This window comes from Panthera onca, chromosome B3 (assembly GCF_046562875.1).
Source record: "Panthera onca isolate mPanOnc1 chromosome B3, mPanOnc1 haplotype 2, whole genome shotgun sequence".
In the NCBI taxonomy this organism is placed as follows: Eukaryota; Metazoa; Chordata; class Mammalia; order Carnivora; family Felidae; genus Panthera; species Panthera onca.
The window spans coordinates 134406554-134430593 of NC_138344.1; the positions used below are offsets into that span (position 1 = coordinate 134406554).

Consider the following 24040-nt stretch of genomic DNA (forward strand, 5'->3'; position numbering starts at 1 on the left):
CCAAATAGAACTTTTTAATAGAAATCATTTCAAAAAAGACTTGTTGCTGAAGTACAGGCAGGAGGCCAAAGCACCTTATTACTTGTCTGCCTGTCCCCCAGGTTCCTGAGGCACTTCTGAAAAAAACAATTTGAAAAGCATACTGAAACTCAGTTCAAAAACTAGTTAGAAGTTGGAACACCTGGGTGGCTCCGTCAGTTAAGCGTCTGACTCTTGGTTTCGACTCAGGTCATGATCTCACAGGTTCCAGCCCCACATTAGGCCCTGTGCTGACAGTGCAGAGCCTGCTTGAGATTCTCTCTCTCGTTCTCTGTGCCCCTCCACTGCTTGTGCTATTTCTGTCTCCCTCAAAATAAATAAATAAACTTAAAAAAAAAAAAAGTTAGTTAAAAGTACATGAAATATTCTAATTCAATGAATCCAGACATTATAGTCTTTTAAGATTTTGGAAAACATGTTTAAAAAATTAATTAAATTTTGGGTACTCAAATATTAAATTACCATTATGTATTATCATTCCTTGAATTTGAATGAATAAGCACATAATGGAGCAAGATAAATGGACACTAAAACTTTTTGCAAAAGAATTTACAAATTATCACAGATAACTTCCTAAGAATTCTACTAATACCTACAAACACAGGTTAACAATGATAACGGAGAAAAAGGTGAATGATGTGGTAGGGAAAAAAAAAGCTCGTGATAGAAGGTGAAGACTTTTTCACTTTGAGAAGGTGACCTGTTTTCTTAGAGTCTAGGAATTTCTTACGTCAACAGATGTGAAAATTATGATCCAGGGAGATTGGATGAATTCACAGAGAAAATCAAAGGAGTAAATCAACGGAAAAATTACAACACACACAAACCCTACTTTGAGAGTCTATCTCTAGAAATCTAATATAAATCTTGGTTATCTTGAGGAAATTTAAGACACAGGCCCCAAAGTCACACAACTAATTACCTTCTATTCTATTGGCTGCTTTCGTGTGACTTTCTGTAATCTTTTAACATGAAAACACCATGCGTAAAGCAACACAATATACTGAAGTCAAAATCTATTCATAACAGTCCACTCCAGGATTTTTCAGATAAAAATAATTCAGGCTATTTGTTGAACTCTGGTTGAGAATGAGAACTTGAAAGCTTCCAATTTGGCCAATAGTTGTGTTTCTGCCCTCATCTCCCTGTCCATATGGGAGTCACAAAGATGGACAGAGTACACGAAGGACAGATTCTCTTCATGCAGCTGATCTGTAACATATCACTTGTCAGTGGCCATATTTTCTAGAATGTGGAATATGGAACCAAGAGGGCTGGTCTGAAAGGATGAAGAATAAACACATGCAAAGAAGAACAAAGAGGAGTAAAAACGAGAGACAAATCCCTGGTGGTCTGCAGTTCTGTTTGCAGCCCCTTTCTAAAGTCTGGCTATGATTTTTGCCCTTGAAATCTACAACATTCTCATATCCTTAAATTATTCCATCCTGATCAACCCTTGTTACACCATCAAGGTCGGAACCAACTTTACTCAGTGAGTTTCTTTGTTGAGCAGTCCTAACTATGTGTAAGGACAGATATTGATGACTTTTACTCTTTCTTAGATGTCCTCCAACAAAGAGAGAAAATGTACTTATTTTTTTCTTAAGTTTATCTATTTATTTTGAGAGGGAGACAGAGAGCGAGCTGGGGAGGAGCAGAGGGAGAGATGGAATCCCAAGCAGGCTCGCAATGTCAGCACAGAGCCCAATATGGGGCTTGATCTTGTGAACCATGACATCATTGAGTCACCCAGGCGCCCCACTTATTTTTTAAATAAAACAAAACTTGGGGCACCTGGCTAGCTCAGTTGGTGGAGTGTGCAACTATCGACCATGAGGTTGTGGGTTCGAGCCCCACACTGGGTACAGAGTTTACTTAAAAATAAAATCTATAACTAACTAACTCTTATTCTATCTTGTCATTATCATAAGGGGATATCGGGCCCTTTAAAAATCTAACAACATTCATGAGATTGTAATGACCTTGTTTTTTCTGTACTTGAAACATTTTGATTTTTTTATCATCCTAAAAATTTTTTTTATCATTATTCATCAATTATTCTCAACTAGGTTAAAAAAGTCTTAGGTAATAGGAAAAGAGAAGACTGACAGAATCACCCAGTGATTAGTGAAATAACCAGCTTTCTGACTGCAGTGTCCAAAGCATTACATCATCTTTTAAAAAGAAAAAGCTAGAGACACCAACTTTGTGGTGTCTCTTTTATTCTGTTGTGTTTTGCTTTCATTGAACATAGCTGCAAATTCAGAATTTTCATTTCAACAAAGAGAAGAAAACTGACAGAGGAAAACGTTTCACAATTATTAAGACAACACAGAAGATAAATGTGAAGAGACAGAAAACAGCTCTCCAGAGTCTAATGGTTGTGAACAGGTTGTAGAGGTAAAATCCCAACCAAGTCTTCAAATAACGATATCCTAGAACAATTTTCTCAAACTCCAGAACTGATGAGTGAACAATATATTTCTAAGAACAAAAAAGAAACATGGTGTTCTCATCAAGTTAGTCATTCAATAGGAAAAGATTTTATCTCCCAATATTTTGTGACAAGGACCTGAGCCATCCCACTTTGCTAAATGGATATGTGACCAAATTCTTTCATTATACATGATATTTGTACACTGAAGTTTACTTGATATAGTTCATACACTGATAAATGCTGTAGGAAAGTGTGTATACAAAGGTGACTGGGAAGAAAAAGACATAAAAATGGAAAAAATTCAGTAGCCTGATCATTCTAATTGGTATTTATAAATCTAATTAGTATTTATAAATTGGCTTTGTAATTATGGAGCAAAGATGATAGCTATCGTCTCTTCAACAAAATCATGAGCAATCAAAGTTGTCAAAAATATTGGTTTTGGGGGCACCTGGGTGGCGCCGTTGAGCATCCGGCTCTTGATTTTGGCTCAAGTCACAATCCCAGGGTCGTGGGATCGAGAGCCCCATGCTGGGCTTTGTACCGGGCATGGAACCTGCTTGAGATTCTCGATCTCTCTCCTCTCTCTCTCTCTCCCTCCCCCCCCATCCCTCTCCCCAACTCGGGTTCTTGCTCTCTTTAAAATAAAATTAAAAACAAAAAACAAAAAACTGGTTTTAATGACACAAGTCAAGAAGAACCAGAAGTCATGATCAACTAAACTCTACTAGAGATACAACTGAAATCTGGAACCAGTATTTACAAATAAGATGCATTTCAGTTCATGCACAAGAGTTAATAAGCAGTCGACTACATTCAAAAAACACTGCCTATTTTGAGTATATATTTTCAAAACGAGAAACGTATGGAAAATATCGATTTGCTATATTCTTACTAAAATTTCTAATCGGGGGGACTCCTGAGCAGCTCAGTCGGTTAAGCGTCCGACTTCAGCTTAGGTCGTGATCTCATGGTTCCTGAGTTCGAGCCCCGCGTCGGGCTCTGTGCTGACAGCTCAGAGCCTGGAGCCCACTTCAGATTCTGTGTCTCCCTCTGTCTGCCCCTCCACTGCTTGCACTCTGTCTCTCGCATTGTCTCAAAAATAAATAAACATTAAAAAAATAAAAATAAAAATAAAAAATTTCTAATTGGGGCGCCTGGGTGGCTCAGTCAGTTAAGTTCAGGTCATGATCTCACAGTTCGTGGGTTCAAGCCCCATGTCGGGCTCTGTGCTGACAGCGTGGACCCTGGCGCCTGCTTCAGATTCTGTGCCCCCTCCTTTTCTGCCACTCCCTGTTCACACTGTCTCTCTCTGTCTCTCTTTCAAAAATAAACATAAAAAAATTTTTTTTTTAATTTTTGTAGTAAAGTTTTTCATTATCACCTTATTCCTACTTCTATAAATCACTCACAAAATGATTTAACATAAAAAGTAAAGAGTTCACTGGATCCAGATGGGAATTGTGATGCCTATTTTTCTTGGCTCAGAGAATTAAATTGAAGAAATCTAACTAATTCAGTCCACTTCAAGTATTAATGCCTGTAAGCAAATCTAATTTCCTCTGGAAAACACAACACCCTCTGTCTATACCAAAACTTTCTAAATAGAATTTTGTATTTTTAGTTTCCTGCTGGCTTCAATCGTAGTTCCACCTTAATCTCTTATTGCACAATCAAGTAAGGGGTTAGAGTATGAAGCTCTTTTGTGCTGACACATGGCAAGGATCAAAATCACCTCAGAAAACAAAGCCCTTGGGAATTCCAACAGTCTCTTTTCCTCTAGTATTTGAGCAGCTCATGCTACTGTGAATAAGCAGCAAATGAGGAAGGTGGCTTTCATCTGGGGATGCGTTATATAAAAAATATATTTTTTCATTTTTTTAATTTACATCCAAATTAGTCAGCATATAGTGCAACAATGATTTCAGGAGTAGATTCCTTAATGCCCCTTACCCATTTAGCCCATTCCCCTCTCCAACACCCCCTTCAACAATCCTCTGTTCGATCTCCATATTTAAGAGTCTCTTATGTTTTGTTCCCCTCCCTGTTCAAAAATATTTCTAAATGTTAGAATCATGCTCACCATAGTCCAGTGATAACCCTATGAGAGATCAGAACTGAGATCGACAGAGGGACACAAGATCTCTCTCTCTGATCTCAAGCTGAATAAAGAGCAGACATTCACTAAGCAGGTTAACTCTATTTACTTTTTCCCCCAAATGTACATGGGTGAATTTACCTAAATTAATGCCACTAAACACAACTCTACCATTTAATTTTTCTGGGTGGGCCAGTACTAATGAGTGCCTTCGTAAGGATTTCTTTAGGGATTACAGTAACACCTTCCTATCTTGGCCGTACAAAGAAAGAAGCTATTAAGTTCGTCTGTCACCGAAGCATCTACTTATTAGGCAATTATAGCTAAGGACTCAGGTGTCACCAAACTGCCATATCCTATTAAGACAGAATACCACGATAGTCCCTCTTGAGACATCTCTCTACCTCCAAATTCCACAGTCTCACCTCGGTATCCTGGGCCAGAATTTACTAGTGCTTGTTAGTAAATATTTTCTGATATTTTAAATTCAATTTTCTCTGTTTATGGACTCAGCAAAGAGGAAAACGTGCTTAACACCCTCACCCCTCGCCATTCTTATCCAAAGGCTAACTGAGTGTCATTAGTACTTTACAATAGATCCCATTTTAAATCATTTCACTTTCTTTATGGCTTTCCTTTGAACCCTTCCCAAGTTGTCCTCATCCGCATTAAGTATAATGTCCAGAGGTAGTCACCACGAGGCACTAACAACAGGAAAAGAAATGGTGAGATTAATTTGGTATACCTATACCCTTAACTTCTTTGTATACAAATATCGCACTTCTTTTAATGTTAGCAAATTAGAGACGTCTAGAATGAACAGAATTGCATTCTTCGCATGATACTTGAACAAATGCACTACTGTAACTGAGCACACTGTGAGAACATGGTAACTCCTTGATCAATTGGTGCCACCATGATGTCTACACGTGGCTGTTTTCCTACATCCAGCATAGAGAAGCAGAGACAGGAATATAAAATAGCAAAGTGCAGCAACATATATTCTTCATCTAAAGGAAGATAACACTGAAAAAAACCTGAGATAAAGGGGAAGAGATAAAAGTGGTAAGCAGTGCAGTAAAAAGAACTGAAATACAGTATGAGTCACTGTCATGCCTTCAAAAAAGAAAAATCTAAGTTCAATAATAGTCTTTAATTTTCCTTACCTCTGATCTTAAGATTGCATGAATGGCTTCAATTTCCTTTCTCCTAGCATTAGGTAATTCTGCTACGAAAGAAACAGCATACACTGAATATATGATCAACACCATGTGAGTAAACAGGCATTTTAAAGTACATAGATTTCACTGAGCTTTCATCAGAATGGTATGATCTGGGATCAAATTCAGAAGACAAATATCACTTGATTTTTACCACAACTTCCTATTGTCACAAATGTTCTTTATCGTCATGTAAGTTACTCTTTTCGCCTATTGTCTGTACCTAGGTAGAACACCTACATTTCCCCCTTGGAGGTGTTCCTTAAAATTTTATATGGGTAATTGAGTTTGAAAAATTCAATCTCTCTCTGTTGGCTTAGTATAATTTTAGATGAAACTTACACAACTAGGGTTTAGGCCTTATTTCCAACTTCTGCTCCCAACACTGTAAAAACAATAATGACCTATAAATGAAGAATAAAAATGCACTAAAACAACACTCATTTCAACTAAAACGGGCACAATTTATTTAAAATGCAAAGGAGCTCAGTTTGCTTTTGTACATTTTCGTTTAAAAGGAGAGTCAGAGATGGAGCCTGGCTGGCTCAGTCGGTAGAGCATGCAACTCTTGATCTTGGGGTAGCTGAGTTCAAGCCCCACACTGGGCATAGAGTTTACTTTAAAAAAAAGTTTTAATCAAGAAAAAAAATTTTTTCTTTAAAGGGAGTCAGAGGCCAGCAGTATCAAAATGGCACTGTTGATGCTCCCAAAAATTCACCATCCACACAGTTAAGATTTTTTCCTAGGCAGTAAGGTTTTTCATCAGCCACAGCACTTCAATACTATAGAAATAACTTCTCTGATTTACAGTTTAAATAAAAAGAAAATACAAGTGACATCCAATAAATAATGACAAACCCACTTTTCTTGTTTTGAAAATCACCAGGTGCGGTTGCTTCTGTGGTTGTTTATACATCTTGCTTGAAACTCTGACAGGACTGTCTAATTGCTACTCAGAAGAGAACAAATTATAATCTAGTCTGTTTAGGAGGGTCATTGTTAGAAGCAGCAATTGTTTCAAAGAGGGATAAAAAAAGGTTTATGCAGCCCTCCTCCCCTTCCACCCACAAAAAAAAAAAAAAATCATGGCCTTTTTAAGAATAAAGGGGAGACGTTGTGCAGATCAAAAAATTCTTCCTTGCTGAGGGAAAACAAAAATAACAGTTACTGTTTATTAATGCTTACCATCTGCTAGACATTTTACACTCATTTCACTTAATCCTCCTAACCTCATAGTAGGTATGATTATATCTATTTAGCAGATAAGGAAACTCTGCCTACAGAGGTTAAGTAAGTAAAACCTTGGTTTGCAAGCATAATTCATTCCAGAAACATGCCTGTAATCCAAAGCACTTGTATGTCAGTGAATTTCAAGAACCAATGGCTCAGTTGTGATCATGTGACATCCAGCGTCACGTACTACTCGTGGTGCAGGACATTGCTTTTTTATCAAGTTAAAATTTGTTACAAATGTTTGCTCGTCTTGAGAACACTCAGAACAAGTTACTCGCAATCCAAGGTTTTACAGTATTTAATAATTTGCTAAAGATCCCACAATTTGAAATGCATGAAAATGGAATTTATCCATGTCTAATTTAAAAGCCCAACTCCTAAGCCTCAATAAATCAGTACAGTTTTTGGTACAATAGCAACTTTCTGATACTGTAAATATGGAGGATTTTCAAGCTGTACCAACAATGCTATTGTCGAACTGTTATCTTGTTCACTGCTGGCACAAGGTAGATAATTACTTGTTAAATGAATACGTGAACTGGCCCTGTTTTTAAATGATTTACAAAATCAGTAAATTAGGTTCAAGCAAGTCCTATTTTAATAGAAAGGGAAAATAAGAGAAGCATTAAGCAACTTAGCAGATTTATAATCACTAAGCAATTTTTTTTTTTTTTTTTTACTAAGCATCTACTATGTACCAAGGAAGGAGCCAGATACTAGTAATATAAGGATAAATAAAATATAATCCGTACCCTGGGCATCAAGGAAAGAGGTAAATCATAACCCAACGTGGTAAGCGCTCTCCAAGAGAGATCCACAAAGTTATGTTGAAACACAGATGGCATGCAATCAACTCAGCCTACCTGCCACGGACTGAAAATGGTTTCACCAAGTACCGGGCACATGAGCAGAGTCATACTGGAAAAAAGTGTTTTCCAGGCAAAGGAGGGTAGAGGAGGAAGTAGAAAAGGAAGGGCTTTCCAGGCAGAGGCTTGGAGTTGTGCAGGTACTTCACAAAGTTCCATGTGGCACACGCTCTGGGTGCAAGCAAGCAAACCGCGCATGTGTATGTAAGTGTGCACATGTACAGCAATGTGAAGAGAAGAGGACGTAACAGCTAGGACTAGAAAAGGGATGTTGATCATAGCGAGGCTAGGTTTCCAGTGTCCCAAAACTAAGAGGTTTGGATTTTATCCTGTAAGGAACAGAGCTAAAAGATTTTAAAGCACTTAATGTTTTAGAAAACTGGCAACACGCAGAAAATGGGAGTGGAGGAGGGAGAAACGGGTGACGGGATGGGAAGGACAAAGTACACGGGAGAGAAAAGCGCTACTGAAATAGAGAAAAAGGGAGAATTAAGGAAAGGACAAATATAAGAAACAATTCTGGCACAGGATGAACAAGATTTGATGACCAACTAGAAACAGGAGATGGAAAAGAAAGGCAAAATAAAAGTGACAAAGACTTCGTGTTTAGGAGATTGGGCAGATGATGAAACCATTAAAATTGAGAATACAGAACCACATCTGGTAGGAAGAACAAAATGAATTCCACCTTAAGCCTACAGGACAGTCATGTCAGAGGGGATGCTATTTTCTAGGAATAGCCAACTGTTTTCCCCTAACTAGGATACAATGAGAGACTAGTCGTTTCCCTTGTTATCCAGCCCTTTTCTGTTCTAAATTTCAAAGTCACATGACCCTTTCCTTTCCCTTTCATCCCCAACCTGTCCCACCTAATGTACCTCCCACCCAAAGTGTACTCCAAGCAGTAAAATGATTTCTGCAGCTCTCCAAAGTTTCTGCCTTGTAGAAAGGCAGAAATTCTAAATATACTTTCTTTTTATCAATTTATCAAAACTGGGTTTATTTCAACCCAATAAACACAAAGGCTTGATTAAATCAGGATAAAAAGTTAAACCAGAATGCTAGTTTATTAATTTATAAGAAATAAAATTATCCAAGGAAGTGCTCTCATCCAAAAAACCAGCCCATCCTCTCTCTGGAGGCAGACCTACACTGAAATTAAAGTACTCTTTAGATCTAAATACTACTTTCGGAAAGAATATCAAGAAATCAAAATATTAGTTAACATAACTACCGATTACCATGTAACTCTGGGTCACTCTTCATTAGTAAAGCAAAATAAGGACTTCAAAAATGAGCGAAAGTTGCTAAGGATACCCAAATGGGCTATCTTCCTTATTTTACTGTCGAAATATGGGTGGAATGGTAAGTAGGCACAAAAATACATTTCAGCTGGAACGTTTTAACAATACGTTCAAGTCAGAAAGGGCTTAAGACTCTGTGAATATTTTAATGAGTTGCTTCAACTGTTAAAAATCGAAGGAATACAGTGACTATGTGTGAGGCACAGATACTTTTTAACCGAGTCAATACAAAGGAAAAGGATCAAGATCAGATCCGCCCCCAAGTTAAAGGCAAAGTAAGCGGTGGGCGTGGAAGAACCAAACAAAAATAAACTACTCGATGCAGGAACAGTTTCATTCTGAGGTATACAGAGTATTCAACCAGAACTCTTCTCCAGACCCCAGTGGTCTAGAGAAAATCGGTTAAGAAGAGGCAAAAGTGTAAAGAAAAAAGGGAGTGACACTCCTGACGGATGGAAGTGGGAACCAAACGGGAGCTCCCACGGTCCCAGGAAAACCCTCCCTCCCATCGCTCCAGCTGTTACCTTCCACTTCCTCCGTGCCCTCCATCAGCATATCCTTCGTAAAGTTTGAAATCTGGCCAGTGAGGGAAGCCAGGCTGCCTCCGACTTGACCCAGAGACTGGCCCAAGCCGGAGCCGAGGCCCCCAAGCCAGGACGACATCGCTGCAGGTTAGAGAACGACCCGGTCCGCTCCGAGCAAAGCGTCCAGCGTCGTCGGACGACCCCGCCAAATGTCCTCGAACCACCGCCTTCGCGGGGCTAGTCCATATCAAAACACTCAAGATTCCACAACACAATGAGGGGTTCCTAAGCAACGCCGGCTTCGGGGGGCTCCAACCAACGGCCCGACTCTGCCTAGAAACGCAGAGGCCTGGCCCGGGACGTTACCAGGGGCCCGCCTCCAGTGCCACAGTCAACCCCGCGAGGCCTCTGCTCATTCCTACGACTTCCCACCGTCCGGGTTGGGCCACTTCTTCCTCTGCTTTAGTGACTTCCCCCAGTTCCGAAGGCAACTCCTGCCAACTCGACGCCGACCGCCATGACACCCACTCCAAACGCGGCAATGGATCATAGAGAGGAGCCGCGGTGGCATAGAAGGGCTCTGCGGAGCCGCCGGACGCGTCCTTGGCGCAAGGGAGCGTGGGATCGCGGAGGACCGAAAGCGGCCGGCCAGGGCAAGGTCAGCCTCCACGTAGCGCACAGGCTTTGGCCGCTGGGGGTGTGGTCTCATGAGCAAGGGGTGACGCAGTGGCGCCTGCTCCCTGCACCTGAGCTTCAGGCAGAGCCCTCTGCGAGTGGTGCCTTTCGAAGCCAGAGCGGCCCGGAAAGCTCCTGGACCCCCCGACTGTGTCGGTGAAACCTGAGTGTTTAATTTTAACTGTACCACGAATTCAGCATCGCAAGGGCCCTTGCGGGGTCGCTCCACTGTGCAGCAAGAGGCTTTACTTATCGGTTACTGTGTCGCTTCTTCTACAGCTTGTCGGGCTGCTCTGTACCGGACACTAGGGTAGGAGTTAAGGATACACAAGTAAAAAGGATGGGTTGCGAACTCTTGTTCGTGCAGGAAAAACATGTTGGTTACTTTCTATAGTAGTGATTTTCCCTGGTAGCTTTACAGCTCGTAGTTGAAACCCTGCGTTCTTGAATATACCAAGAGCTTTGTTCAAGAAGCCGATTTAACCCATGAAGTTTAAAACGCAGACCACCTTAAAAGCTTTTAAATGAAGAATTTGCATCCCATTCCGGAGGTGTTTATCAAATGTTTTCCGTGTATTTTTTTTTTTTTTTTTTTTTTTTTTTTTTTTTTTTGGAAGACATCAGTGCCGAAGAGCTAGGTATGCAGACTCTGGGACCTGCCTGGATCTGTCACTGGCTGTATGACCGTGGGTAGGTTACTTAACCTCTCAGTGCGTCAGTTTCTCGTTTGTAAAATGGAGAATGATGGGGTTGTTAGGATGATTAAATAAGGTAATAGTTTTTAAGTGCTCGGAACAGTGCCTGGTGAGTTCTCTTTAAGTGTATGTAAAGTTTCAAAAATGTAGCACACAGATGACCTGAGAGTTGGTATGTCTACCATTATTCTGGGCACTGGGGATACAGCAGGAGAAGACATACGTAGTCCCTGGTCTCTGGAGCTTGCATTCCATTGGGAAGGGAGAGCTGATAAACAAAATGTACTAAATATAAGACAGGTGACTGCTTGAAGAAAAAAACACACACACACACAGGGTAAGGATAATATGGAAAAGATATGAGGAGAGGGGACACTTGTAATGTTATAGAAGGCAGTCAGGAAAGGCTTCACTGATAGGGTGATACTTAAACAGATACTTGAAGTAATTAAGAGAATGACATATATCCGGGTGCCTAGCTGACTCAGTCAGTAGAGCATGCGACTGTTGATCTCAGGGTTGTGAGTTCAAGCCCCTAGAGCTTACTTAAGGAAAAACAAAGTGAAATATGTGGGTATCTGAGAAAGAGCAGTACAGGCAGAAAGAAACAACTGATGTAAAGGTCCTGAGGCAGGAGAATCCTTGGCAGGTTAGAGGATTACCAAAAAGGCAAGGATGGCTGGAGCAGAGTGGGGTGGGGAAGGATGATAAGGGATGAGGACCAAGAAGTAAGAGTGGGAGGACAGAGATCACATAGGGCCTGGTAGGCCATTGTAAGGACTCTAGCTTTTATTGAGTGGGATGGGGCGCGATTATTGAAGTGGGAAACTGCTTTGAGATGAGTCACATGAACATAGGACCTAAGTGGGTTTCTGGACAACTGAAAAGTTTAGCTAGTGTCAATCAAGCCTGTGTTTCCTACAGCTGTAAATTCTCTGGAGCGCTGTCCCTCTCTCTCTGCCCCTCCCTGGCTCGCACTCTCTCTCTCTCTCTCTCTCTCAAAAATAAACAAATATTAGAAAAAATAATAAAGTGGCTATAAGAATGAGAAGTCCAACACAGAGACCCTTAATAGTTTACCTTAGTCCTCCCTCCAAACCAGAAACTTTACCAGTCATTAAGAGAAAGGGAAGGATTTTGTAGAGCCTCAATTTGAGTATTCATATCTTTTAGTAGTCCTGTGACATTTTTATGATAATCTGGGATGTATACACAACATTATGTTTTAATAATGGCACACGTACCTCCCTGTGCCATTTGTTTTGCAGAACTGCTTTGCACATTTGTGCAACTTCAGTATTGAGTAAGGAGATGCTGGTTTGTGAATCATTGGGTGCCTTTATGGTATATTTGTTAAGGGCTTCCACATGCCAAATTATACTTTCTAGCCCTGCAGATGGTGCAAATGTGGATGCTAGTGATCATGCCAATGAAAAACAGACCATATCCATCTTTGTTTTAAATTGGGAAGATTAACCAGGGTAGTGATGGTTTTATTAACATGCCCATGAATCCAGGCAAAAACCAAGGTACGATGACCTATACACCCTGGAGAAAGCCAAGGCCGTTGATTAGTTCCACATAACCAGTGGGTTCTGTTTGGAGCTAGCCATCTGACTCCAGGTGGCTGTATTCAAACAGAAGCAAACCAGTCAGCCTGGAGTATAATGGTCCAAGAGCATGTTTCTAGAGATAGCCACGCTAGATGTCATGTGCTGTTTGCCCAGGTGTCATGGGTATGATTTCTTTGTCCCCAGCATAAAAGTGCCTTTTTTTTTTTTAATGTTTATTTATTTTTGAGACAGAGAGAGACAGAGCATGAACGGGGGAGGGTCAGAGAGAGGGAGACACAGAATCTGAAACAGGCTCCAGGCTCTGAGCTGTCAGCACAGAGCCCGACGCGGGGCTCAAACTCACGGACCGCGAGATCATGACCTGAGCCGAAGTCGGCCGCTTAACCGACTGAGCCACCCAGGTGCCCCATAAAAGTGCCTTTTGACTGAGCTATCCAGTAGTGGGTGTGAGCCATAAATATGTATCCCAAATTTGATACATACCCTCCTCAGTTATAGCAATAAGTAGGATTTCATAACTTAAGACACTCACTGGCAGGCATCAATTTGTGGGCTTGCAAAGTCAGTTAATATTTTAATAGTTTGAGGGTCTGAGAAAATCTGGGAACGTCCTGGTAAATTCCATGTCTTACTGATCATGAGCCAAGGAGAAACATTCCCATTAGTGATAGATTTATCGCAAAAGAGGGTATCATTTTATATTATTTCTGAAGTATAAGTATGTAGAGAGTGCCAATCAGTGCCCTGTAATGGGGAAACCCACCAGGGTAACCTGGATGTACTTGACACGGGCAAGGCTCCACATAGCCAATAAGTGGTTTGATTTTGTAGCTCAGCGTAATGCTGTGTCCATTGTAGAAAGGAATTGTCAGTTCAAATAGGTGAACAGAGAACAAAGAGAAAATATACAGCCTTCCTTGTCATTTGAAGAGGAGTTTGAGGTCTCCTACAGGCTCACGGGAGTAAGAAGGCATGTTAGTTTGCTCATTGGTTTCCTGCAAAGGAGGTACAGCTTTTCTTCTAGGTATAGGACTCTGGGAAGGGTGCCCTTCTAATTTTACTGCAGCGCAAATACATATGGCCTGATATGGACCTTTCCATTTTGGATTTAAGTCCCCTGCTGTCCTCGATTTCCAGTTTTTTAAATAAACCATGTATGTCTCTGGAGCTTACACAGGTGGACTTCCAGTTACAGTTGAGTCAGGTTTTGGAGGCATGTGTTAGGTATATTCATTAAGTAACTGATGAATTAGACCAGCCTCGAATGAAGAGTTTAATAGAGCATGGTAATCCTCATCTAACAAGTCCACTGTGAGAAGTGGCTTTCTGTATAACTCAGAAGGGCTAAGTCCTTGGAGCAGCTCTCATTCTGAGAAGTCCTATTGTGGCAAGAGAATAACCCAATTTTCCTCATTCTGTAAACTAAGTTTAGTTATGGTGTCATTTACATTTTTTTTCAATATTTATTTTTGAGAGAGAGAGCTTGAGAGGGGGAGGGGCAGAGAGAGAGAGAGAGGGAGACGCAGAATCTGAAGCAGGCTCCAGGCTCTGAGCTGTCACCACAGAGCCCAATGCAGGGCCTGAACCCACAAACTAGATCATGACCTGAGCCAAAGTTGGACGCTTAACTGACTGAGCCGCCCAGGCGCCCCGTTTTAAAGCATGATCAGCTTATTCTGCCTTCCCATAGGATTGTGGATGCCGGGCTTAATATAGAAAATATTTAATTTTTAAAGCCTGTGCTTTTTGTTGAGTTATTTGTGCAATAAAAGTAGGACCATTGCCACTTTGCAGGGATTGTGGAAAGCCAAATCTAGGAATAACTTCTCGCAACAAAACTTTGATTACTCCCATGGCCTTTTCTTTTACAAGGAAAGGCCTTGATCCATCCAGTGAAAGTATCAACAAACACCGGTGGAAACTTAGAGCCTTTGTAAGGAGGAATTTGTATAAAATCAGGCTGCCGGTCCTCTCCTGGATATGTTCCACGCCTTTGGACCAGTTTCAAAAGTGGAGGAGGGTGAGCTGCGCTTTCTGGATTTACTTGTGCACAAACAATACAGGATCGGCAGACCTGTTTAATTGTGGTTGTTAAATTTACCCCATCAAATATATTTTTAATTAGGGGTGCCTGGGTAGCTCAGTTGGTTAAGCATCCGACTTCAGCTCAGGTGATGATCTGACAGTCTGTGAGTTCGAGCCCCACATCGGGCTCTGGGCTGACAGTTCAGAGCCTGGAGCCTGCTTGGGATTCTGTGTCTCCCTCTCTCTCTGCCCCACCCCTGCTCATGCTCTGTCTCATTCTCTCTCTGTCTCTCTCTCTCTCTCAAAATTAAATAAACATTAAAAAAAATTTTAAATATATATATTTAAAATTATATATTCTAAGGCATTTTTGCCCAAATGAGTAGCCTGGTGTAAACCCTCTATTACCTTCCATTGGTTATTTTTGAATATAAAGATTTTTCCTGGGGCACCTGGGGGGCTCGGTCGGTTAAGCGTCCGACTTCGGCTCAGGTCATGATCTCACGGTCCGTGAGTTCGAGCCCTACATCGGGCTCTGGGCTGACGGCTCAGAGCCTGGAGCCTGTTTCAGATTCTGTGTCTCCCTCTCTCTCTGCCCCTCCCCTGTTCATGCTCTGTCTCTCTCTGTCTCAAAAATAAATAAACGTTTAAAAAAAATTAAAAAAAAAAAAGATTTTTCCTTTTAACAAGCCGGTCCTGTGCATTTTTGGATATCCCCATTCCTGTACTATGTGAGCCTCTTGGTCTGAGTAGGCTGGAGTTATGGACTTTACTGGAGTCAAAACTGGTATAAGACTTAATATTTATTTTGTGCTGCCTGCTTGGCTGCATGGTCTGCCAAATTATTTCCTTTAGATTCTAAAGTAGGTGTACTTCCTCACGGAGAGTAATGATTTCAGGCCCATATTTGATTGGGTAGTTATGGCTTGATAATAATCCCCTTTCTTTCCAGATTGCCCCATGGGCATGTAGTATTGGGAAAGCATATTCAGAGGCCTTTTGCTCATTGAAGAGCACAGGTAAGTGCTATTAATTCAGCCTTTTGAGCAGAAGTATTTATTGGAAGGGCTTCTGCCTTAACGGTCTTGATTAAACTAACTATAGCATATCCAGCTTTTCCTTCTCCATTATCCAGGATGCCACTGCCATCAGTCAACTAATTGTCATCTGCATTTTCAATAGGGGAATCTTTTAATTCAGGTCTACCAGAGTAAATAAGATCAGTAATTTCTGAACAATTATGTTCTAACAGAGAAGTATGATGGTCAGGTCCAGGCTTAAGGGTAGCTGGACTTAAAGTCTGAGAGGTTTTAAGTACTATTTCCAGTGTGTCTAAACGTGTAGCCTCCTGTTTAGTAAGTTGGCCTCCCGTCATCCATCGGTGGCCTTTGGTCTCTGAACACTTTGAACCTGCTGTGGAGTCATCACTGTCAAGGACTGTCTCATAGTAAGTTTTGAAGCTCCTTCTACCAGGAGGACTGTGGCAGATACTGCTCGAAATCAGCCACTCTTGAGCTACATTACCAAGTGACTTTGCAAAATATCCCACTGGCCTTGTTTCATTTCCTAACTTTTTAAATGTTTATTTATTTATTTTTGAGAGAGAGAGAGAGAGAGAGAGAGAGAGAGAACACAAGCAGGGGAGGGGCAGAAAGACAGGGAAACACAGAATCTGAAGCAGGCTCCAGGCTCTGAGCTGTCAGCACAGAGCCCGATATGAGGCTTGAACCCACAAACTGTGAGATCATGACCTGAGCCGAAGTTGGACTCTTAACTGACTGAGCCACCCAGGCACCCTCTCATTTCCTAATTTTTGAGTAGGAATTCGCAAAGCTTGTCTCTGTTTTTCTGCTACTTATAAAGTGAAAGGTTCTTCTAAATTTGGTAAAGCCAAAGCCAGGGCTGTTGAAAGTTTAGTTTTTAATGTTTGAAAGGCCGTCTGCTGGGCTTTTGTCCAGAGTAAAGGTTCTTCCTCGGGGCCTTTAATTGAATCATATGATCGTTTGGCTAAGACCCCAAATCCAGGAATCCACAGGTGATAAAAGCCTGCCATACCCAGGGAAGTGCAGAACTGTTTCTTTGTAGCTGGGGGGTCCAAGATCTAATATAGCCTTTTTTCTGTCAATAGACAAGGTACGATGTCCTGGTGTTAGTTCATATCCCAAATATTGTAATTTTTGTCTAGATATTTGTGTCTTTTTAGGGGAGACCCAATACCCTCTGTCTGCTAAGAAGTTAGGTAAAGTTGTAGAATTACTGTCAGGCGTTTCTTTACTGGGACTACAGATTAAAATGTCATCCACATATTGAATTATAGTCCCTTGTGGTGAGGAGGTTCCACGGAGGTCTTTGCCAAGTGTGGCCCTGAACAAAGGAGAATTTTTTCTAAATCCCTGGGGCAAAACTGTCCAAGTCAATGGAGCAGGCTGTGGGTTTGAAGGTGAAGCCCGTTCCAAAGCAAATGGTGGCTGTGTTTGCTCACTTAGAGGGATGCAGAAGAAGGCGTCTTTTAAACCAAGTACTGTAAACCAGTTGGGATCACCAGGGACCTGGGTGAGAATAGTATACGGATTTGGCACTTTGGGATGAATGGCTCTTAAATCTTGTACCATTTGGCTTCTTTTACTGGTAAAACTGGAGTGTTATAAGGAAATTGACAAGGTGTTTGAGAATACCATGTTTGAGAAATTTGTCAATAAGTGGTTGTAGCCCAGCTTTCGCCTCAGGTTTTAATAGGTATTGCTTTTTTAAGAGGTATAATGCCTGGGTCCTTTAAGGTCACTTTAACTGGCTGGGCTTTAAGAGCCCATCCTGGGACATCGCAATCCCAGACCTGTGAATTTACTTCCTTCCAGATACTAGAAGGGATACCAGGATAAGGTTTTAATTCCCCAGATGTAAAAGAGAACAAGCTGTCCTCTTCTTTAGTAAGAGCAAACCTGCTTCCTAGTTTATACAGTAAGTCTCCTCCAAGTAATGGAGTGGGACAAGATGGAAGGACTGAAAAACATGAGCTACCAAGTGACAGTCTTGTACTTACGAGTTAAAGGCATTGTTTGGCGGCATGTTGTAGTTTCCCCCTCTCCGCCAACAATTTTATGGCTAGAAAAACAGGTAGAGCCAGAGTGCTGAATAAGAACACAGTAAAGTGGCTCCTATATCAATAAGAAAATTGACAAACTTACCTTCCACATCCAGGGTAACCCGGGGCACAGTCATCTTGATGTCAAAGGGAGCCAGACCAGCCCCAGGGCCCCATCATGCCTCATCCTCTGGTTCCTGCTCTCAGGCAGGGAAGCAAGTTCCTGCCTTCCTTTCTTCCAATGTCACTGTTTTTTTCTTTTTATTTTCTTTTTGTTTTGTTTTTGTTTTTGTTTTTGTTTTTTACAGACAAGACATGGCCCCGGGGGAGAGCCTTTGTTTGGACATTCTTTTTGTTTGTTTGTTCTTTGTTTTTCTTTAAGTTTATTTACTTATCTTGAGAGAGACGGCTACAGTGCAGGAGCAGGAGAGGGGCAAAGAGAGAGAATCCCATACAGGCTCCGTGCTGTCAGCGCAGAGCCTGATGCCGGGCTTGAACTCACAAACTATGACAGGGCTCAGACTCACAAACTGAGATCATGCATGACCTGAGCCAAAATCAAGAGTTAGATGCTTCCCTGACTGAGCTACCCAGGTGCCCCTGTTGGAACATTCTTTACTCCAATGTCCAGTCTGGCCACACCCATAGCGTGGGAACTTACCTGATTCTTTGTCTGATACCGGTTTTTTCTTTGACCCCTGGTTAGTCTTATGTTGTAGGGAATACGCGATAGTGGCAACCAATATCTGAGCCTGTACTTACCCTGCAATTTAGCTCTCTGGTCCTTTCTTGCTTTAACACCGCATCTCTATTACTAAAGACTCCAGTGGCCACCCCTAGTAGGCACTGGGTGGGGGTTTGAGGGCTGAGAGCCATTTTAGTCCGTGTTCAGCAGATGTCAGGTGCCAACTGACATAAAATGAGTGTTTAGTATAGCCGTTCCTTCAGGTGAGGTTGGATCCAGATTTGTATATTTATGGATGGCTTCTATTAAATGGCCCTGAAATAGAGCTGGATCCTCATCAGTTCCTTGAGTAACTTCTTGAATTTTATCATGGTTTACAGGTTTAAAGAATCCTTCTTTCATTCCTTCTGTTAAACAAGTGATCATATGATCTCATCTCTCCCTTCCCAGTCTACTCTCTTGGTATTTCCAGTGTGGCTCAGTGTTTTGGACCGCAGCGCCACCTATTGGATAACGTTCCCTGTCTCTCATTGCCAGTTCGTCAGTGAACTTTTTTTTTTCTTTTAACTTGTTTTATTTATTTTTTTTTTTTTTAAATTTACATCCCAATCAGTTAGCATCTAGTGCAACAATGATTTCAGGAGTAGATTCCTTAGTGCCCCTTACCCCTTTAGCCCATCCCCCCTCCCACAACCCTTCCATCAACCTTCAGTTTGTTCTCCATATTTATGAGTCTCTTCTGTTTTGTCCCCCTCCCTGTTTTTATATTACTTTTGTTTCCCTTCCCTTGTATTCATCTGTTTGGTCTCTTAAAGGCCTCATATGAGTGAATTCATATGATTTTTGTCTTTCTCTGACTAATTTCACTTAGCATGATACCCTCCAGTTCCATCCACATAGTTGCAAATGGCAAGATTTCATTCTTTTTGATTGCTGAGTAATCCTCCATTATATATGTATACCACATCTTCTTTATCCATTCATCCATTGATGGACATATGGGCTCTTTCCATACTTTGGCTATTGTTGATGGTGCTGCTATAAACATGGGGGTACCTGTGTCCCTTCGAAACGGCACACCTGTATCCCGTGAATAAATGCCTAGTAGTGCAATTGGTGGGTCATAGGTAGGTATTTTTAGTTTTTTGAGGACCCTCCATACTGGTTTCCAGAGTGGCTGCACCAGCTTGCATTTGAGCCCCTGCCCAGATATGGGTTGTTGTTTTTTTTTTTTTTTACTCTCAGGTCCAACAACAAGTTAATATGATATATATATATCTTGTCAAGTCAGATCAAATATCATAAATGCTTAGCCCTCAATAAATTGAGAAGGGCTTTCGGAATATTGTCCTAATTGTTGTTTTATCTGAGCCAGATTGGCCATCGAGAATGAGACCTAGACTCTAATTGTGCCCATTTCTCTATTAGCAACCTCCCTAAGAGGATACAATCCAAATTTAGTGAAGCTCCTGGGAGACAGGGAGTTCCCACTCCTAGTGTGTCCAGCTGGGCTGGGAGCAGAGGGGTCTTGGGGCTTATAAAAGAGGGGGCTAGTGACAGGGCCAGGTTCCTGTTTGTCTGGACTGGCCAGTAATTCCTCCAGATTTGTTAGGTGGCATGGGTCTATTTAGATATTCATCATCCAGTACGTCCAGACGGGGGTTTGTTAACCTGGCTAGTGGATAGACACATTCTGCAGGAGGCCCTCAGGTCTGGATCCTGATGTAGGGCCGTGAAAGCCTGGACATAGGGTACCTCAGTCCATTTGCCCTGTTTCTTGCAGAAGAGATGTAACTGATAGATTGTATTAAGGTTTAATGTTCCATTAATGGGCCATTTCCCTCATCTTCTAAGGAGTACTGAGGCCAGGCAATATTACTAAAGAAGATCAGGGTTTGTTTGTTTGTTTTTTTTCCCTTGGATCATGCAATCCGAATCGATTCCAGTGGGTTAAAAGGCATCCCAAGGGAGAGTCCTTGGGGACTGAAGAAGATCCCACATTCCTAGAAAAGCAGAAAAGGTCCATGACCAAAAAATCCCCCCTGATTCCCAGGTGGCATCCTACACAGGATATTTAGAGGTTCCAGGCATCAAAGGCAATCAGAGGCGTCCTTCGAATATAATCGCTACTGATCACCATTCCAACATAAAGACCCCATGGGAGGGATGCCCGTGTCCCCCCTACCCTGCCCCATTGCATCCTGGGTTACAAATGGGTGCCTGGTGAATGGAGTGAAATACCGTGCCTTGCCTTGCCTTGCCTTGAAGGCTATGCCATGCCTTGCCGTGAAGGCCATGCTGTTTTTAACCCATAAAAAACACTCAAAAAGTTTTACAAGAGGAAATTATCCAATTTGGTAACCTCAGTAGTGAGTAGGGGACACTGATGAAAAATAGTAAAGATAGAAGTCCATCATGTGGACTTCTAAGTGACATTCCAACACATGTAGTCTGTACAGCCAACTTCCCTACGAAATGGTCCCCGATTGGGTTTTAATTCAGTCCGGTACTGGTTTCAGCAGGCTCCCGGTGGAGGCCCCTCGGCCAGAAGCCGCTAGACCAGAGGTGGAGGGGATCACGTTAGGCCAATGAGGAGGAAACCTCAAAAGGGAGTCTTTAAGATTAGCAGCCGTCCTAGTGACTTAGGTGGCTGTCCCGTGCCCAAAAGACAGACAAGTTTGTATAAGGACAGGGAAAAAGAGGGGGCATCAAGTTTCTGGGTCTTACTACTATTCTGGCCAGGGTACTAACTTCCAGCCAAAAAGCAGGTTTTCTCCTCCCCATACAGTAAGTAGCCACAGGCTGGAGGATTGCAGCCTGAGCACTCGACTTGAAAGTGTTCCAATGAGACCACACTCCTTGAAAAGCCCCTGAAGTGAGAGTAAAGGAAGAGGAGAGAAAATACTCACCAAGTTCACACTGAGACTCAGAGTCCAGATTAAAAGACTTTAAGCCACATGTAAAGGCACCAAAATGATGAAATTATAAACTGAGGTTCATGGGCAAATGGCTAAGAAAGAATTCTTGAGACGTTTTTGGTGCAAAGACGTGATTTTATTCAAGCACAGGGACAGGACCCGTGGGCAGAAAGAGCTGTACGTGCAAGTGGGAGGGGTGGCTGATGATATAGTCTAATTTGTGGAGGGACAGGGGTAGAGGTAACGTAGGTTACTAAGGAATTTTTGTATGCCGAAGTCAGGGTCTTACAGGACCTTTTAGTTTTTAGTGAAGTGTAAACATTAAGACATTAAGGCAGCCGTGAACTTCTTGAGGAATGTCACGCACTGCGTGTCTCAGGTATCAGGGGGCCGCAAGCTGTAAGGAGATTTACTTTAAAATACACTTTTCTTGTCTTTGTTCTCCTCATCAAGACCATGACCTGAGCTGAAATCAAGGTCAGACGCATCACCGACTGCACCATGCAGGCACGCCACAAAAGCACATTTTAAAGCAGACTTTTAAGTATCAGTCTGATCTTTCCCTCTGAATTTCTAAATAAATGATGCTTAAAATTGCCACTTTCTCATTAATTTTAGACATTGTCTACTAACTTTCTATTATGGAAAGTAAGAGATTTAGTACTTTTGTACTAGCCTCTACCTCTGATTTCCTTTGAGCTCCCAGGACAGTGATATGGTAATTATCGGTAAATTGGTAATTGATGTTTACCTTATGTAACCACATCAGCATTGTTCATCACTGAGCCAAGTGGTTGTATTAAGATTACATTTCTTGGGGCGCCTGGGTGGCTCAGTCGGTTAAGTGTCCGACTTCGGCTCAGGTCACGATCTCGCGGTATGCGAGTTCGAGCCCCGTGTCGGGCTCTGTGCTGACCGCTCAGAGCCTGGAGCCTGTTTCAGATTCTGTGTCTCCCTCTCTCTCTGACCCTCCCCCATTCATGCTCTGTCTCTCTCTGTCTCAAAAATAAATAAATGTTAAAAAAAAAAACAAAAAAGATTACATTTCTTTAAAAAAAAAAAAAAGAAACAAAAGAAAGATGGGGCACCTACTTGGGTGGCTCGGTCGGTTAAGCGTCCAACTTCGGCTCAGGTCACGATCTCACAATTCGTGAGTTCAAGCCCCGCATCAGGCTCTGTGCTGATAGCTCAGAGCCTAGAGTGGGCTTCGGATTCTGTGTGTGTGTCTCTCTCTCTGCCCTTCCCCGCTCACAGTCGGTCTCTGTCTCTCTCAAAAATAAATAAACGTTAAAATAAATAAATAAAAATAAATAAAATTTTTAAAAGATTACATTTAAAAATTTTTTTCAACTCTATTTTTCTGAGGTTAACAGGTTCCATATTTTTAAAAATGTTTATTTATTTATTTTGAGAGGGAGAAAGAACAAGCATGAGCAGGGGAGTGTCAGAGAGAGAGAGGGAGAGAGAGAATCCCAAGCAGGTTCCATGCTGTCAGCACAGAGCCTGAGGTGGGGCTCCATCTCATGAACCCTGAGATCATGACCTGAGCTGAAATCAAGACCCAGCCACTCAAATGACCGAGCCACCCAGGTGCCCCTCTATATTTTTTAAAGTTTATTTATTTATTTTAGTCATCTCTACCCTCAGCATGGGGCTGGAACTCATGACCCCAAGATCAAGAGTTGCATAATCTTCTGACTGAGCCAGCCAGGTGCCCTTCCCCATCAGGTTCCTTATTTTTAATTTGCACATTTTTCTGTCACTACAGAATCGCAAGTCCTTCTAGAACGCATCAAGAGAATTGTAAAACATGCTAATTCTGTGTGCAAGAAAGCATCAAGAATTCTATTTGCTTAGACTCAATCTCTCTACCTAGAGCTCTGTGTTTTCCTGCTCTATTTTTCTCTGATTATTCTCTGTGCCTTGTTTTTTTACCTCTGATGCTCTGAAATTAATGATGAGTTTGTTTGTAGTGTCGTTCATTATGTCGGGCATTCGGCAGACCCTTTCAAAAGCCATGTCTTTTGTTTTGTTTTGTTTTGTTTTGTTTTAATTGATGAATGCCTTCTTTTTGGGGAATCTATTTTCAGAGACCTTTAATTAATCCTCCTGATTTCATTCCACATCCTACCCCCACCTTTCAAGATAGTTGTTTCTTTAGTGTTTACTGTTGGGTGTACTTCTCTTTAACAATTCGTATTTAACTTCCTTATTTCCTTTCCTTATCTCTGCTCATTCCTGTATCAACTTTCCATCTTCCCCCAAAATGCTACATCTTGCTTTTGCTGTTGCCTCACCTGGCAGTGACTGCTAATTGTTCCTCAAAGTCTGTTCTCCCCTTCGTGCGTGGTTATCAGACCCTAACTTTTTGCCTGGATAGATGCTATCGCAGAAGATGCCGGTGGCCCCTCCTGGTCCTTTCACCCCTTTACCACTTCTGTGCATACTTCTTCCTAGGGTGCTTTTGCTCCCAACAACCAGCACCCATTTCTGTCTGTCAGAGAGGATTGCCTTCAAGCTGCCAGAGCCCCCACCGCGTGTGCACCCAGAGAGCTGAAACAACCTTGTTTAGTAGTATGTAAAATGATGCAGATCCCTTGCCCGTGTTGTGACAGCTCTGAGATGGTCAAGATTTCCTCTGCCTAACAGCCAATCAGAATGCAAG

At 41.8% G+C, this 24040-nt stretch overlaps 1 protein-coding gene across 3 annotated transcripts in view; it reads right to left on the reverse strand.

Moving 5' to 3' along the window:
- TRIP11 (thyroid hormone receptor interactor 11) overlaps window positions 1-10247 on the reverse strand; it is a 61783-nt gene extending 51536 nt beyond the window's left edge. Inside the window, exons 1-2 of one of the 3 annotated variants that reach the window (XM_060620584.3) lie at window positions 9722-10246; window positions 5741-5799 (exon numbers count right to left, since the gene is read on the reverse strand). In XM_060620584.3, the coding sequence (XP_060476567.2) occupies window positions 5741-5799; window positions 9722-9860 (198 nt within the window). In that variant the 5' untranslated portion in view covers window positions 9861-10246. Of the gene's footprint in view, window positions 1-5740; window positions 5803-9721 lie in introns of all 3 variants that reach the window. The other 2 variants (XM_060620583.3, XM_060620585.3) reach the window with 2 other exon arrangements.
- Between the last annotated feature and the right edge of the window lie 13793 nt (window positions 10248-24040).